This window comes from Amblyomma americanum, chromosome 1 (genome assembly GCF_052857255.1).
Source record: "Amblyomma americanum isolate KBUSLIRL-KWMA chromosome 1, ASM5285725v1, whole genome shotgun sequence".
Taxonomy (NCBI): Eukaryota; Metazoa; Arthropoda; class Arachnida; order Ixodida; family Ixodidae; genus Amblyomma; species Amblyomma americanum.
Genome location: NC_135497.1, coordinates 186,173,099 through 186,188,024, shown reverse-complemented (window position 1 = coordinate 186,188,024; position 14,926 = coordinate 186,173,099). Strand labels below are relative to the sequence as shown.

The 14,926-nt window shown below is 45.9% G+C and overlaps 1 protein-coding gene across 1 annotated transcript; it reads right to left on the bottom strand.

Annotated features, from left to right (window-relative positions):
- Positions 1-1,165: 1,165 nt before the first annotated feature.
- On the bottom strand, positions 1,166-14,849 carry LOC144094116 (tubulin beta-4 chain-like). Its single transcript, XM_077628036.1, has 7 exons — positions 14,737-14,849; positions 13,879-13,987; positions 12,333-12,443; positions 3,831-4,075; positions 3,482-3,681; positions 1,545-1,981; positions 1,166-1,395 (listed from the first exon to the last, which is right to left on the bottom strand). The coding sequence occupies exons 1-7, from the start codon at positions 14,791-14,793 to the stop codon at positions 1,223-1,225; spliced, it is 1,332 nt and encodes a 443-aa protein (XP_077484162.1). The 5' UTR covers positions 14,794-14,849; the 3' UTR covers positions 1,166-1,222.
- Positions 14,850-14,926: the final 77 nt, after the last annotated feature.

Genomic DNA, 14,926 nt, shown 5'->3' with positions numbered 1-14,926 from the left:
CCTAAGGATATAACGCGGTAGCGAAGTCGGTTAATTACCATATATGCAAACGGTCGTTCTGTACTTTGCATCCAAAAATACCTGGGCATTCAATACCTGGGCAATCAAGAGCTTGCGATTTTTCACTCACGACACCGAAAACACGAACATCGGCTCTGGATTTTCGGGTGAACGGGGCCTTTACCGCTATCGCGTTAAGAGCTGGTGATGCTGACGCTAAACTGCTATAGAAACAAAGAGCTGTTTACCCCAGGCCCTCGCCGGAAATATCGCTCCCGCCTCCAACCATAGGGCTTTCAGATCACGAAAGCTCGCGTGGTTTCCAAAGCACCTACCCTCCGTTTCTGTGGACACCACGCTAAGGGATTCTGAATCAATAGCGCAGAATTCAACACGGACAATGTTCGTTGAGTATTAAGGGTTGAGGGCTCCTCACAGTGGCGAATCGCCAAAGCCTTTGACGACGAACCTTTTTGCGCTGCGTCCCGGGTTAGGGCTATGCCGCTCACAGAAGGACGAGATATGGGCCTTGTGGTTAGATCGCTACAGGTTCAGCAGCCCCGAGGAGCTAGACTATCGCTGAACAATGAATTGGTCAAGCAGCCTCAAATGCTACTTGATGTGATGTGGGCGTCTTCTCAACGTGTTTTCCTTGCCTCAAGTAGAAGAGTCTCTCAAGGAAAGTGATTCGATCGTCCTAGTATTGACGAAGATCCCGTCACTGAAATTTTTGTTAAAAATCGTAAAAATATGAGACAAAAGATGGCTAGATAATATGCCAAATAACCTCAGTCAAGTAACACTGAGAATAAGCAAAATGTATTCTCCGTAGCGATGTTCTAAAAACCGGCTCTTGTCATATCAGTTTCGACAGCACAGAGAATTTGCCACATCATCAGACAGGAAGTATCCGAGACCAATAATAGCTCATCAAAACTAGTTTTCCTTGATCACCTTGCGTTCGCTCTAAAAGCGGTTCGATGAGAAGATTTTAACAGATTTTAGAGTTTCGTCAAAATGCCGAAAACGGCGGTCACACTGCTATTTACAGATGTGCGCACATTGCAATACAGTAAGGTTTAGCTGCTTTGCGTGACCATCCTTGTGACGCAGTCCGGGCCTACGACATACTAAAGTGCACAAGCACCTGGCTCAAAAAGAAGGATCCACGACAAACAAACACTTTATTGTAAACCGAAAGAAAAAAAGCACTGCACACAAACTAGGCCTCTGCCTGGGTCTCCTCGAATTCCCCCTCGTCCTCATCTGAGGCCTCCTGGTACTGTTGGTATTCTGACACCAGTTCGTTCAAGTTGGACTCTGCCTCGGTGAACTCAAACTCGTCCATGCCCTCTCCGGTGTACCAGTGCAGAAAGGCCTTGCGGCGGAACATAGCTGCAAAAAAATAATATATCAAGCAGGTGGGGTCACACTCCTAGAACTGTCCCCGAAAATGCGCTGTTCCAGAAAATCGACAGCAGTGGGTACCTACAATGAAAGCATGTGCTTTTAAGAAGCACTTTCAAATCAAACACGATGGTCACCTGTAAACTGCTCGGAGATCCGCCTGAAAAGCTCTTGAATGGCTGTGCTGTTCCCAATGAAAGTAGCAGACATCTTCAGACCTCGAGGCGGTATGTCACAGACAGCTGTCTTTACGTTGTCCGGGATCCATTCAACGAAGTGACTCGACTGCTTGTTCTGGATGTTGAGCATCTGGTCATCGACTTCCCGCATGCTCATTCGGCCTCTGAAGACTGCAGCAACTGTCAGGTAACGACCGTGGCGGGGGTCGCAAGCAGCCATCATGTTTTTGGCATCGAACATTTGTTGCGTCAGCTCCGGCACAGTCAGAGCCCGGTACTGCTGGCAGCCGCGGGACGTGAGTGGAGCAAAGCCAGTCATGAAGAAGTGGAGGCGAGGGAAGGGCACCATGTTAACGGCCAGCTTGCGAAGATCAGCATTCAGCTGCCCAGGAAATCTGTGAGGAATGGGACGGTGCTTGATTAGAAGCCCGCTTAATTCACAAGGGGAGAGAGAATTTAAGAGGTATGTTGGGCGCTCTTGTTTTGGAGCAGTGAGAACAAGATTGTGGTAAGATTATGGAGCAGCTACAATGGTCAGTGGAGGCATCTTGTAGAATGTCGCGATTGTTGCCGCTGTTCATTCAAAGCTTTTGAATATCGGGTCATCAAATTTGAAATTCAGTTCTCTTCACGCCAGTGCAGACAACGAAGCCCAATGAAAGAACGAACTCATGGAAATTTCAGAAGTGACATAGTTTACACTTTGCCAGTCTGTTCTAGAGAACATTGAAACTGCATGCCTGTTATTTGCCTCAGCCAAATTACAACGGTGGCGAAACAAACCAGCTCCAGTAAGATAACAAGATTTCTTCTGTTGCTGTTTCGATTCATTGGCAAAGTCACAAAAAATAAAAATGAATTCTTCACATGGTCACTGCTTCGTATCCAAATCCGAATGTTATACAAATTACTACATTAGGAGAACATCGATGGGTATTAACTTCACCGGTCTGCCGGTTGTCGTGGCACTTTAAAATTATGTGATCGTTCTCCAGGCCCTAAAACACCATCCCCCAACAATGGCAACAAGTATTCCATACTGACTGCTCAGCAGGCTTATGTGGTACTCTGCTCCCTACTTCCTCAGAAAGTGCCACTATTTATCGAAGAAAAACTTCCATACCAAAACGTGGGAATTTGTATTCCCTTTTCCCGCAGAGAAAACGGGGATAACTGATTTCACTGTACGTGAGGCTTTATATGGAGGTCCTGTACGCTAGGATTAAGGAGCTGAACGAGATAAATGTGCGCTTTATAAAGGAGAAACATTTCAAAAAGCATTCTCCACTGACACACACCTAAATTATTTCCAAGAGATTTGAGATGTTTGCTTTTTGAACAGAGTAGTTTTTCATCATTTACAGCGCGAGGCCTTAATTTACCTTTTCGTCTCATGAGTTTCTGAGGTACAGTGGTTAAACACGGACATTTTATTCCCAATGTGTGCAATCGCATGCCGTAGATTAGGAGCCGCTCCATTATTCCCGACGGCAGCCGCCTTCTCGTTATTGCTGCCGTTGCCAAATTCACTTTCCTTGAAGTGCTTTTCAAAGCTTCCTTGAGCAGCTGCATGGCTGGCTATAGCAGGTGCGGTGTTTGTTAGTTTTTGTGCGGACGGTGAGGGTGCTTTTATTTGCTTTCTTGCTCGCCATTGTATTTTCTGAAAATATTGCCACCATATGCACTTTATACATGGAGATTAGCTGTAGTGTATTACTCTAAACATTTTGTAAAAGACCTTGGCGACCGCAATCTTTGCAGTGGTTGTTCCATAATGAACCGATCACTACCGTCGGAACTAACAATTCGGCGGATGGTGTCGACCTGTTTGGGCTCTTTATGAACATGCATGAGGCGCTTAAGTGACCCCTTGAATGAAGCTGCGAAATACTTACCTCAGGCATGTGGTCACACCCGACATCGTTGCAGAAACCAAGTGGTTAAGGTCTCCGTAGGTGGGAGTCGTGAGCTTAAGCGTCCGGAAGCAGATGTCGTAGAGTGCTTCGTTGTCGATGCAGTAGGTCTCGTCGGTGTTCTCCACAAGCTGATGCACTGACAAAGTAGCATTGTAGGGCTCGACGACAGTGTCCGAAACCTAGAGGTAGCCGCAGAAAGAGAATGAGAACTTTGTGCATAACGACTAATCAAAATTCAAGGAAGACGCCTTATTAAGCAAGGCCAAAATGTCATGATTGATTTGCTTCAAAGATGCTGAAATTGGGTCCTGCAGATAATGTCACACACCTTTGGCGAGGGCACTACACTGTAGGTGTTCATGATGCGATCGGGGTACTCTTCACGGATCTTCGAGATGAGCAGTGTGCCCATGCCAGATCCAGTACCACCGCCCAGGGAGTGAGTCAGCTGGAATCCCTGCAGACAGTCACAGGATTCCGCTTCCTTGCGCACAACGTCGAGCACCGAGTCCACCAGTTCAGCACCCTCGGTGTAGTGGCCCTTGGCCCAATTGTTGCCAGCGCCACTCTGACCTGAAGGGGCGGGTTGTGAAAGGCGTATACTTGCACAAACTGTATCCAGAAGAAAATCAGTACTGGAATATGCAATAAAGGAAAGCCACTCAGAGACAGAGATCTCCACCGAGGCACTCCTTGTAAAAATAGAGGGTGATGGCTGCGTTGTGAGTAGACGCACGACCTGGACAACATTATCATTCGTCATCATTTGCAAAACGCGGCACCTACAAAGCCATAACCTTCATCGCCTTCTCGGAGTGGCGGAGATCTCGGAAGGTTATTTTGAAATAATAGATGCTTTTCGGGATTTGATAAAAGAAATTAATGTTGTCGCACGAAGGAGTAGCATATCTGTAGGGGACCACGAGATTCCGATTCGCATCTGTCTAGGGTCAGATTTGAAATATTTGCTTGTTGTTCATTGTCTGCAGTCTGCTGCATCACACTATCCTTGTCCATTTTGTCGAGCAAACCCACAGACAAGGTGCTCAGTTCTGACAAGTAACAGGAGCTTTAATGAGCCTCCTTTGATCCGCACTCTTGAGAACATGAAAGCTGATTGCTGCGCAGAGGCGAACGGGATGGAAAACGTGCCATTGTTTAACTTCGACTCTGATTTAATAATTCCTGATGTATTGCACATGAAGTTAAGAATAGTTAACCGCCTTGTAGATGGATTGCTTTCAGAAGCAGAAGACAGATTACCGTGAAAAAGTCCGCAACCCACGTTGTATGACCATGCACGTTCAGGACATCGTTGACGCCATAAATAACTGTGGGATTAAATTTCACGTCTGGGAAACGAATGAAGGAAACAAGAGAAAAACATTCACGTCGGTATCGGGGGGCGATTGTGAGCGCCTGCTAAAGGCTTTGCCTGAAAAACTGGCCGGGAAATTGCACCCTCAGACAGAGGAAAAAACTTTGCTCCTTTGGAAGCTTATGCGGAAAATTTTTTACCACCTGGAAAATGATGTTGAAGGTCGCAGCATAGAAAGAGAAACCTCAGAATTCTTTCACACGTTCTTAGAATTAGGAGCCCAAGGTTGCAAAGCCTATGGTGGCGATAGAGTTACGCCGTACATTCATATTCTCGCGCACCACGCTTCCGCAAAGCAAGAAAGGTTCAAGTGCCTTGGTTGAATTTCAAGGCGCAGGGTTAGAGGAAAAAAACGACGTGCTAAAGCATCTACACTATGGGAAGTCTAACATGTGGAATGCAGCCGCTGACGCTCTCAAGCTGGCGAAAAGCCTTGAAGTGAGTGAGAATATCAGACTAAGCCGTGCATATAAAAAGCGGGACCAAGAGTATTGGTTTGAGGGACTTATTCAAGAGACACGGGCGAAGAGGCTACGTTGTGCAGATGAAAAAGTGAGCGAAGGAAACTGCATGTCTACAAAATGTGGACGACATGGATGCAGGAGAATTGCGCACGGAGTTTCGGAGTCAAATCAATAGAAAAACTTCGCAACCTTGTAAGGAAAGAAAGAGAAAAGCAATGATTGTAGCCATAGGAGGAGATAACAGTTATGTGGTGAGATGTGCCTTTTAATTTTGCTTGTTTCCTCCTATATTTATAGTGCTGTGTTGTACCTCTAGTTTAGAAAGTGAATCACTGCTTGAAGATGAAGAGTACTGTTCCTGATGCCTTATGTAACCTGCTTCTAAAGGAGTGTTCGGTGTGTACTAAAAATAGTGTATTTGTATTATGTGACTGTTTAACTGCCTTATATGCCCTGAGCAATTTTTGGTGCAATATAAATGTGATATGTGTGTTTTGTAAGTATTGCAGTTGTCACTTATAAAATGATATTTTGGCTTGTCTTTTGCGTAAGAAAATTCTTTTCTGTAAACAAACCATGGATAACCGATTTATAACGCAATCAGTACAGCTATAAAAATACTTGGGGGGGGGGGGTGCTTTGAAAATGAACATGCACACACGCCTTTGAGTTCTGCGGGGCAGCAGGAAAAAAATTTGCAGCGAATTTAAGAAAACTGATTGGTCGTATCGGGCGTAGATCATATGATACTGGCATCAAGTGCACAATGCGCACAAACAGGCTCGAGAAAAGTGACGACTGCAATACTACGCACATTCAATGCCATTATTTATGTTCATTTGTATGTCCTTCTTTGCTGACTCATTTTGTTTGGCAACCGATTAAATGTTTGCCTTGTTCTTTATTCTTTTCGCAAAGTATTGCTTCTTTTGTATGCCATGTTGCTGTGAAGTGTGTTTAGTTATATTCATATTCGTTACGTTTGGAGTGCATCGTTCTGGTTGTACATGTAACATGAACACAAGGTAATGACGCTATGTGATTCTGACTGTACACATTGTTTCCAAATGTTGTATAAAAAGTGTATAATAAAATATTTTATGTCAGAACTATAGCCCTTGTCCTTGCCTTTTTGCGGGGAAGTTATAACCCCTTCCGCACCAGCTATCAGATAGTGTGATAAGTGCAAGTTTATTGACAGCGACGCCATGAAAATAACCTATTACATTTGCTCGATTTACTCCCCAAAGGTGCATAGGAGAAAAGAAATATAACCTCCAGTGCTTCGAATATTACTGTAAACGTAACAGATCACTTCCCATGAGTGTTATCGTTGCGAAGGCTTCCCCTTCATTCATGGTAATTTGCTGACATTGTGCTTTCCGCTACGTGCTATAATGACATCCCCGCCTGCTATAATGACATCCCCGCCTATTTGATAGTCTCATTAACTTTGTAACATAGAATGCAATTCGTGACTTATTTTATTGGTATCCATTCCTTTTTGCCGTCTGGTTATTTTTGTTGCGCTCTACCTCTCTATTACAATTGTATTTGGTTTGATTTACCAAACGCTGCTGCTTCCAAAGTAAGCGAAAGTATTGTTCAGTGCAGTATAATTAGTTTTTCACCTGACCACAGAAATCAAAGCTGCTGCAGGCAGAGTAACCTGGGAACTGGGAAAAGCTACAATGAAATTATACAAATTAGTTCCTTACAGGCTATGAGGGACAGCGCACTGGAGCGCTTCGAACTAATTCGACCCCCCGGGGGTAAACAGCCGGAGCGTTGTTGCATTTCGCGTACGCTGAAAGGTGGGCATAGCGGCTGGGTCCTGAGCCGGCCTTACATCACCCGGCACCCTGTGCAAGACTTTGCCGCCCCCCCCCCACCCGTTCCCTCTCTCTTCGAATGTATTTGTGGGGGTGGTTCTCTTGATTTTCATTGGCCGTCCTAACGGGGGGCACTTCTAGTTTTCATTCTTTTAACAGTCTCAATGTAGTATTGGTACTGGCGTGGGCAGGACACTTAGTTGTTTTTTATTTTTCTTCCCCCTCTAATTTATACCCCTTGACATCCTTTGATCTTGCGATTGGCGGTCAATTTTTTAGACGTTTACATAGCATTTTGAAGAAGATGAATCTTAAAAGCATGCTGCTTGCGATAACGCAACTCATCTATTATACTGGTGAAAAAGAAAAATTTATTGCTTAAAATGATTACAGCCCAGCCTCAAAGGACAGATGCAAACGTTCTTGAAAGCAGGCTGTCAAGACAGTCGCTTCAGACGATTGATATGACATCGCGACTAACCCTTTTAATCCGTGTTTAACCCTCTTGCACATGGCGGCAACTTGCGATGTCACTCTGGGAGGTGCGGGAGAATTAAATGCGATATCATGACAATCGGCCGACGAAGCAGCGTAGCAGCGACTGGCAGCGTAGCGGCTGGCAGCGTTGCAAATTGCGACAGCCACAATATTTACCATTTATATATACCGTTATGAAATGCTTCCTTGATGACGTCCATGTAAAAGCGCTTTCTCGTAGCCCAGAAGTGGACACAATTAAATTCACCAATTTGTTTGCAAAAATGGAAAAAAGTTGATGGTATCTTGCGGTATCTTTAAAAGCGAAGTTTCGTACCTCAAAAGCGAAGCCTCACTTTTTCAATTGTGTTACACAGGATGGATCCCGGCAATACATCATGCATGCATATTACAGAAGTCAGAATGAAAGAACAGCAAAAAAGTCGCCAATAGCTGCAGCAATAAAAGTATGAATAGTGATCATGCGTGAAATTTTTCATTCATACATTCATACTAATATATTTTCTATAGAAACGAGCACATTTATTAAAATTAGTTGACCAAAACAAAAGGTTCTGAACCCAGGTTAGAACTCTAAGTGCAAACTCGAGTCACCATATTCGGACAACGCTAGAGTCACTTATTTGAAAGCATTACAGGTGAACGTGACAGTAACAACCTGAACTTCTATATAGACGCTATTTGCTTCTAGACTCCATATTCTGTGTTCTGGCCGACAACAGCTGAACAGCTTCAGAATGTTTCTGAGTAAAGCTATATCAAATTTTCTTAAATAAGTATTGAAAGAATAAACGTAAACATTTATATCCGCGAATACTTTTTGATGTCGGCCGTTTGAATGCCGCTACGCTCTTTAAAAGTAACAAGAATAGCTACAATTCAGGCGAGCTAGCTCTCATACCCTAATATATCATGATCACACGCCCCAATAAACTTTTTAAATAATAGCAAAGGGCTGAAAATTTGCAAAGTTGCTCCATGACAAGCATATATGAACAGCCGCGAATATTTTATGTAGCTGCGTTAAAGCATGGTCATCATAACAACCTTCTTTATTTAAAGATCCGGTCGAGACACTGGGTTCGAGCTCTGACATGTGTTCTTGTCTGCAAGGCAAAAGTCACCCGATAAAAAGATAAGCGTCGAAATGTACGCAACTTCAGCAGTATTTCTGTAGCGTAGCTCGGTGCCGGGCGCCATCTTTCATATTTTAGGCAATATCACGTTTCAATTATAAGGCCTCAGGAAGCTTCTTGATCAAAGCTATGCCAGATCGTTGCACACCATTTTAAACACCATATATTTGGGTACCTAAAACCGGGAAGCATTTTCGATATCTATTCGTGTTACGGTGCTATACAGTTTCAAAGTCTGTAAAAATGCCAAAACTTTGGCCCCCTTCGTAGGCAGCATCGTATAATATTCAAACGCGCTGGGAAGCTCGTGTATTAATAGCACAGGACAGAAACTTCGGCACATTCCTCAGCTAAGTGTATATTACACAAATCCCCGAAGCATTTTTGTAGGTGATTGTGTTCACGTTTTACGATTTTTTTTTGTACCTCTTCCCATTCAGTTACGCTCCCTGTCGCCGCCACTGCCGGTAGATGGCACAAGTAGTAGATGTCACAGAAAGCTGGGCATGAAAGAAAGCCATGCTCTGGGCGGTAAAAACAATACTTATGCTGCATGGTGGAGGTAGCGAGAAGAGAGATAAACAACGCTCAACAGAGTTGGAGTTAACAGCTTGCGGAAGTTCCCGATAATGCGACGGGTGAAAGAAGTTCAAAATATATGTTCACGTCTGCAAACGATTCAACAAGTCATGGCTCGCATTGCACTCGGCTACAGAACACAATCTACGGGACACAAGCGAGTCCCTACGTAAAGCGGGTGACAAATGACATGAACACAGGGGAGGGAGAACCGCCAGCTGTGCTCATATCCTGTGTTATATCTGTCTGGAATATTTTGTTTTATGCCGGATTGTCCCCGCAGACGGCCGCCTCCCTTCCTTGTGTAATGCGCTACCTATGCGTTTTGCTGAGTGATGTGGTGTTGTGTCAAAGGCGGATGGAATTGTTTGTAGCGAGAGCTACGCTAGGCTATAGCCAGCGGCCCATTTCGGGTAAGCGTGTCTAGTCACTACTGCGCATGAGCCACTAGTTGCACCGAGCCATAGGTATTCCGCCGCTACGTAGCGCCACACCTTTCCTTAAATTCGATTCTCAAGTTTTCTTTTTTCTTGTTTCCATCCCGTATTTATCCATTCGATCTAGTGTCCACCGAGACATATGAGACAGTTGCTGCTCCATTTCCGTTCCTCAAAACAAAAAAAATGAGCCGCCGGCGCTCATTTGGTGCATTGGTGTTGTTGACAACGTAGAAGCCGCTCATTTTTACGAAAGGAAAGGCGCACAACTGGCTCCCTGGGTCATTGGACACCTCACTTTCGCTTTCATGTAACGTGGCGTTGGCATGCAACTGCAAAAAATTAATGTGGAGTAGCTCAGTTAATCTAGGGTATACAAAGCGAAAGGTGTCGGCGTTCACAGTGTTCTTGGCGTTGACAATGTTCTAGACGATGATGGAGTTGTATAAAGGAAGGGCGCATAACTGACTGCCTGGATATGCGGACGCCTCATTCGTGATTTGATGCACATGGCAGTGGTGGGAGAGAGATGTGGCCTGAATGCAATAGCGCTGACAGCGTTGTGGCTGACATGCGGCACTGCAGCAATAGCTAGGCCGCTGCGTTCGTTTACTGATCAAGATCTCGCGATCAACCATTAACTGCGTGCCACCTCCCAGGGTGGCAGGGAGGGCGCGCTGCCTATCCAGTGTGGGGAACGCAATCAAAGCAGTCTTTTGCAGTTGGATACCAGCGCCACGTGCATGGAAGCGAGATTTAGGTCTCCGCTGACACACGGAGCCGGTTGTGCGCCGCGGTGGCTCAGCGGTTAGGGCGCTCGGCTACTGATCCGGAGTTCCCGGGTTCGAACCCGACCGCGGTGGCTGCATTTTTATGGTGGAGAAACGCTAAGGCGCCCGCGTCTTGTGCCATGTCAGTGCACGTGAAAGATCCCCAAGCGGTCGAAATTATTCCGGAGCCCTCCACTACGGCACCTCTTTCTTCTTTCACTCCCTCGTTTATCCCTTCCCTTACGACTCGGTTCAGGTGTCCAACGATATACGGGACAGATACTGCGCAATTTCCTTTCCCCAAAAACCAATTATTACGTTTATTATTACGTCTTTCCTTTCGTGAAAATGAACGGCCTTTTCAAAGTTGTCAACGCCAATGAACTATGAACACCGTCGGCTGACTAGTTTTGTTTGGTTTTTGAGGAAAGGAAATGACACAGTAACCGTCTCACATATCTCGGTGGACACCCGAGCCGCGCCGTAATGGAAGCGATAAAGAAGGGAGGGAAAGAAAAAAGAGAAAGCTGACAATTGAAAGTTGGATTTTGAGGAAAGGCGTGGCGCTGCGCAGCGGCGGACACCTGTGGCTCGATGCTACTATTGGCTCATGCTCAGTAGTGACTAGGGAGCGAGAAAGAGAGAATTATGCGCGGTGAGCCGCGCGTTTTGACGTTATGTGCATCCTCGGAGCACCGCCACGGCGATATCGCAAGTTTGCGGCCAGAAAAGCCTTCACTTTAAAACCCCATTTGATTGCCTTCCGCACTTTTGATATGCAGCACGTTCACCCTGCCTCTGTGGCTCGTTGCAGTTGATGATCGCGAGAGGTTGATCACCCAATGAACGCTGCGGCCTATTACTGCAGTGCCGCGTGTCTACAACGAAGTTATCAGTGCTAATGTATGCAGAGACCCGCCGCGATGACTCAGTGGTTAGGGCGCTCAGCTACTGCTCCGGAGTTCCCGGGTTCGAACACGACCGTGGCGACTGCGTTTTTACTGAGGCAAAACGCTAAGGCGCCCGTAGGCTGTGCGATTTCAGTGCACGTTAAAGATCCCCAGGTGGTCGAAATTATTCCGGAGCCCTCCACTACAGCACCTCTTTCTTCCTTTCTTCACTCCCACCCTTATCCCTTCCCTTACAGCGCGGTTCAGGTGTCCAACGATATATTAGACAGATACTGCGCCATTTCCTTTCCCCCAAAACCAATTAATATTAATGTATGCAGCCCACATGTCTTCACCATCGTCACGTACCTCGAAGGGCGAGTGAAACGTCCACTGACCCGGGGAGCCAGTTTACGCACTACCTTAAGCGTCTAGAATGGTGTCCACGTTAATGAACACATTGAACGCCGACAGCTTTTGTCTTGTATATCATCGATTCCAATTCATTTTATTTTCGAAATGGCCCATGTGTTTCTTCTCTCGTAATATGCTCTTTTCACGGCGCACTACATTCTTGATGAACCACCAAGCTGGCGTCTCAATCTTGGCGGCCTAGGTTTCGCAAGGAACTGATGAGAATGTCCATAGATCAAACTCGAAGTACTTGATTGCGTGGCTGTATTAAACTGACTGTTACTCGGACTGGATTATACTGAGCGAGGATTCGCTGTGCGTACAGGGATGTGGGTACAAATTAAGCCAGTTGTACGCTTTAAAGATTAGTCTATACTGTGCGCTCTTGTGGATGTGTTTATGTAGTAGGTTTTAAGCCGAGAAGCCCCTTACCGAACACAAAGTTATCCGGCCGGAAGAGTGGTCCAAACGGTCCCGAGCGGACGGCGTCCATGGTTCCCGGCTCCAAGTCAACCAGGATGGCCCGAGGCACGTATTTACCTCCTCAAACAAAAAACAAATATCACTTAGCGGCAACAAAGATACCGTGCAGTTATTTCAAGTACCTGCGTCACAACAAAGCCAGTTAAAGAAATGAAAATGGAGCGCGCCAACTGTAGGTGTCATAGCAAATAAAAGCGGCACTACTAGGTTCTTGCGCCACCTCCCGGCCTTTAAACAGCAGATCCAGTTATATTTAATAATAAAATATTTAAATATCTTACAGCAGAAAAACAGAAGGTGAAATGATAGATAAATTGAGATGGATCAAAATGATGTCACTACATTAACGTCCTGTTGCGACTCCGGTTTCGAATCTGTTTCGTATTACTAAACTTACGGTGTCCTATATGGGATTAACATTCCGAATACTGTACATGGGTTGTCATCAACGCAGTAGTGCCGGCCTCTGGATAAATTTGTACCACCTCGGGTTACTTTACGCGCAATAAGATCGCAGAACACACGGCTCTTTATGATCTCGCCTCCATAGAAATGCGTCCGCCAAATCATGGATGTCATGAGCGAGCCCCTTCCAAATGAAGCACAGCGGCGGTATTAGCCAACATAGAATTAAAAACTCCTTACAAACTCACTGTAGCAAAAGGAAACGTAGTAGAGGGGAGACGGACTATGTCCTCGTCAAACCTGACGAGGGAATTCAGAACCCGGGTTCGAATCCGACCGCGGCGGCTGCGTTTTTATGGAGGAAAAACGCTAAGGCGCCCGTGTGCTTTGCGATGTCAGAGCACGTTAAAGATCCCCAGGTGGTCGAAATTATTCTGGAGCGCTCCACTACGGCACCTCTCTCTTCCTTTCTTCTTTCACTCCCACCTTTATGCCTTCCCTTGCGGCGCGGTTCAAGTGTCCGCCGATATATGAGACCGACACTGCGCCATTTCCTTCCCCCAATACCAATTATTATTATTATTATTATTATTATTATTATTATTAAAAACTCATTCGCGTTGTGAACATTCATTGCCTATGAAAAAAATGCTTTGGTCAAGAACCTTCAAGCTAATCCCTGCGGTACTTGTGGCAATGCAACCTGAAAAGCTGCTATGGCCTAACATAACATGCAGCAAGGAGAAGAGGTCACTAGACGTTGCACTTTGACCTAACTAGATTTGCGCGATCGGTTGTAGAATTTAAAGCTTGAAGAGCAAAGGCCTGCCGTTGAAGAAGCTCCATTGACAGGCCAGATATCAGCTTAACAGCACAAACAGCGCTATTAAGGCAGGACCGAGAATGAGAGACAACCATACACACAGCGTTCGGTTTTGTGTTTCGCTTGCTGCTTCTGTTGAAGTCATGTGCCAAACGGCCCGGCAAATTTCCGTAATGATTAGCAGTGCGAAACAGCCGCAAAGCAAGATCAACTCGACGGGGAAGCTTCAAAGTGAAATTATCAACCGAAATACAGCCAGACGCGTACCGGAGGCCTCATTGTAGTAGACATTGATGCGCTCCAACTGGAGGTCCGAATCGCCATGGTACGCCCCGCTTGGATCGATGCCATGCTCATCGGAAATCACCTCCCAAAACTGCAGACGGGAAAAGAATTCAGTAATGAGAGTGGCGTCACATCGCGCGGTGGCGGCAGTCAAAGCATATTTAGAGGATGTAATTCACAGCGAAAGCAACATAACTGCTACAGTTACACTTGTCAACTGGATTTTGTAGTCAACTCGTCAACTGCCATCGATTCTCACCTGCCATGTGTCTTGCTGATGGCGGAAACCCGGCCGGGCCTAAGATCACTTGAGGCCTTTGAATTGCATCAAACGCGAAAACTAGGTCGTGCGAAAAAAAATTCCGGCGAAGAATTTTCGCCGATCGCTTTGCGGCAGTCATTTGCCATAAAACTGTTCCATGTCACCTCTCCGCCAAGACCGATTGTCTCGGATTTTTTTACAACCGGGAATAAAGTCTGAGCTATATGCCATAAAACAACAACAATATCTCAACGCTCTCAAAGCGCGAGCAGTAATTAAAAGGTCAGAGCGAAAGGAGTTGTCAAGAACAAGAGATTCGATGAGCATTAGCTAGGGCTCAACATTGTCCAACGCAAAGAGGCCACAACTTAGAACGAAAGCGGTACGTCTGGTAAAAGCCGCGACTGCTTCACAGGCAATTGCTTTCGCCCGTATCCTGAAACGAGATTCTAGTACGTGGCGTTTAGGACGCAACGTAATCACCAACGTAAAACGCGCCGCGACCGGCACTGGGAGCGAATGGCAACCGCGATCCCCTGAGCCGTGAAATAACCCACGAGGTGGTAGAGGTGGCTTACCTTCGCCCCAATCTGGTTGCCACACTGGCCTGTCTGGATGTGGACTATCTCGCGCATGTTCGATGCCACTCCGAGACTCAGCTGTCAAGATGCCGACTGCCTGCCCGGGTCAAGGGTCCACGCATTTGTAGCCTTGCGCCGCATCAACGCTCACTTCTTCCTCAACTCTGTTCCTATGTGTACGCGTGTC

What these genes read in the sequence shown, in the direction of transcription:
- LOC144094116 (XM_077628036.1), bottom strand. Translation starts at nt 14,793, where the DNA reads ATGCGCGAGATAGTCCACATCCAGACAGGCCAGTGTGGCAACCAGATT. An exon ending in GTGTAGTGCCCTCGCCAAAG is followed by an intron (nt 3,682 to 3,830) that starts GTGTGTGACATT and finishes GGCTACCTCTAG; the next exon opens with GTTTCGGACACTGTCGTCGA. An exon ending in GATCTCCGAGCAGTTTACAG is followed by an intron (nt 1,396 to 1,544) that starts GTGACCATCGTG and finishes ATTTTTTTGCAG; the next exon opens with CTATGTTCCGCCGCAAGGCC.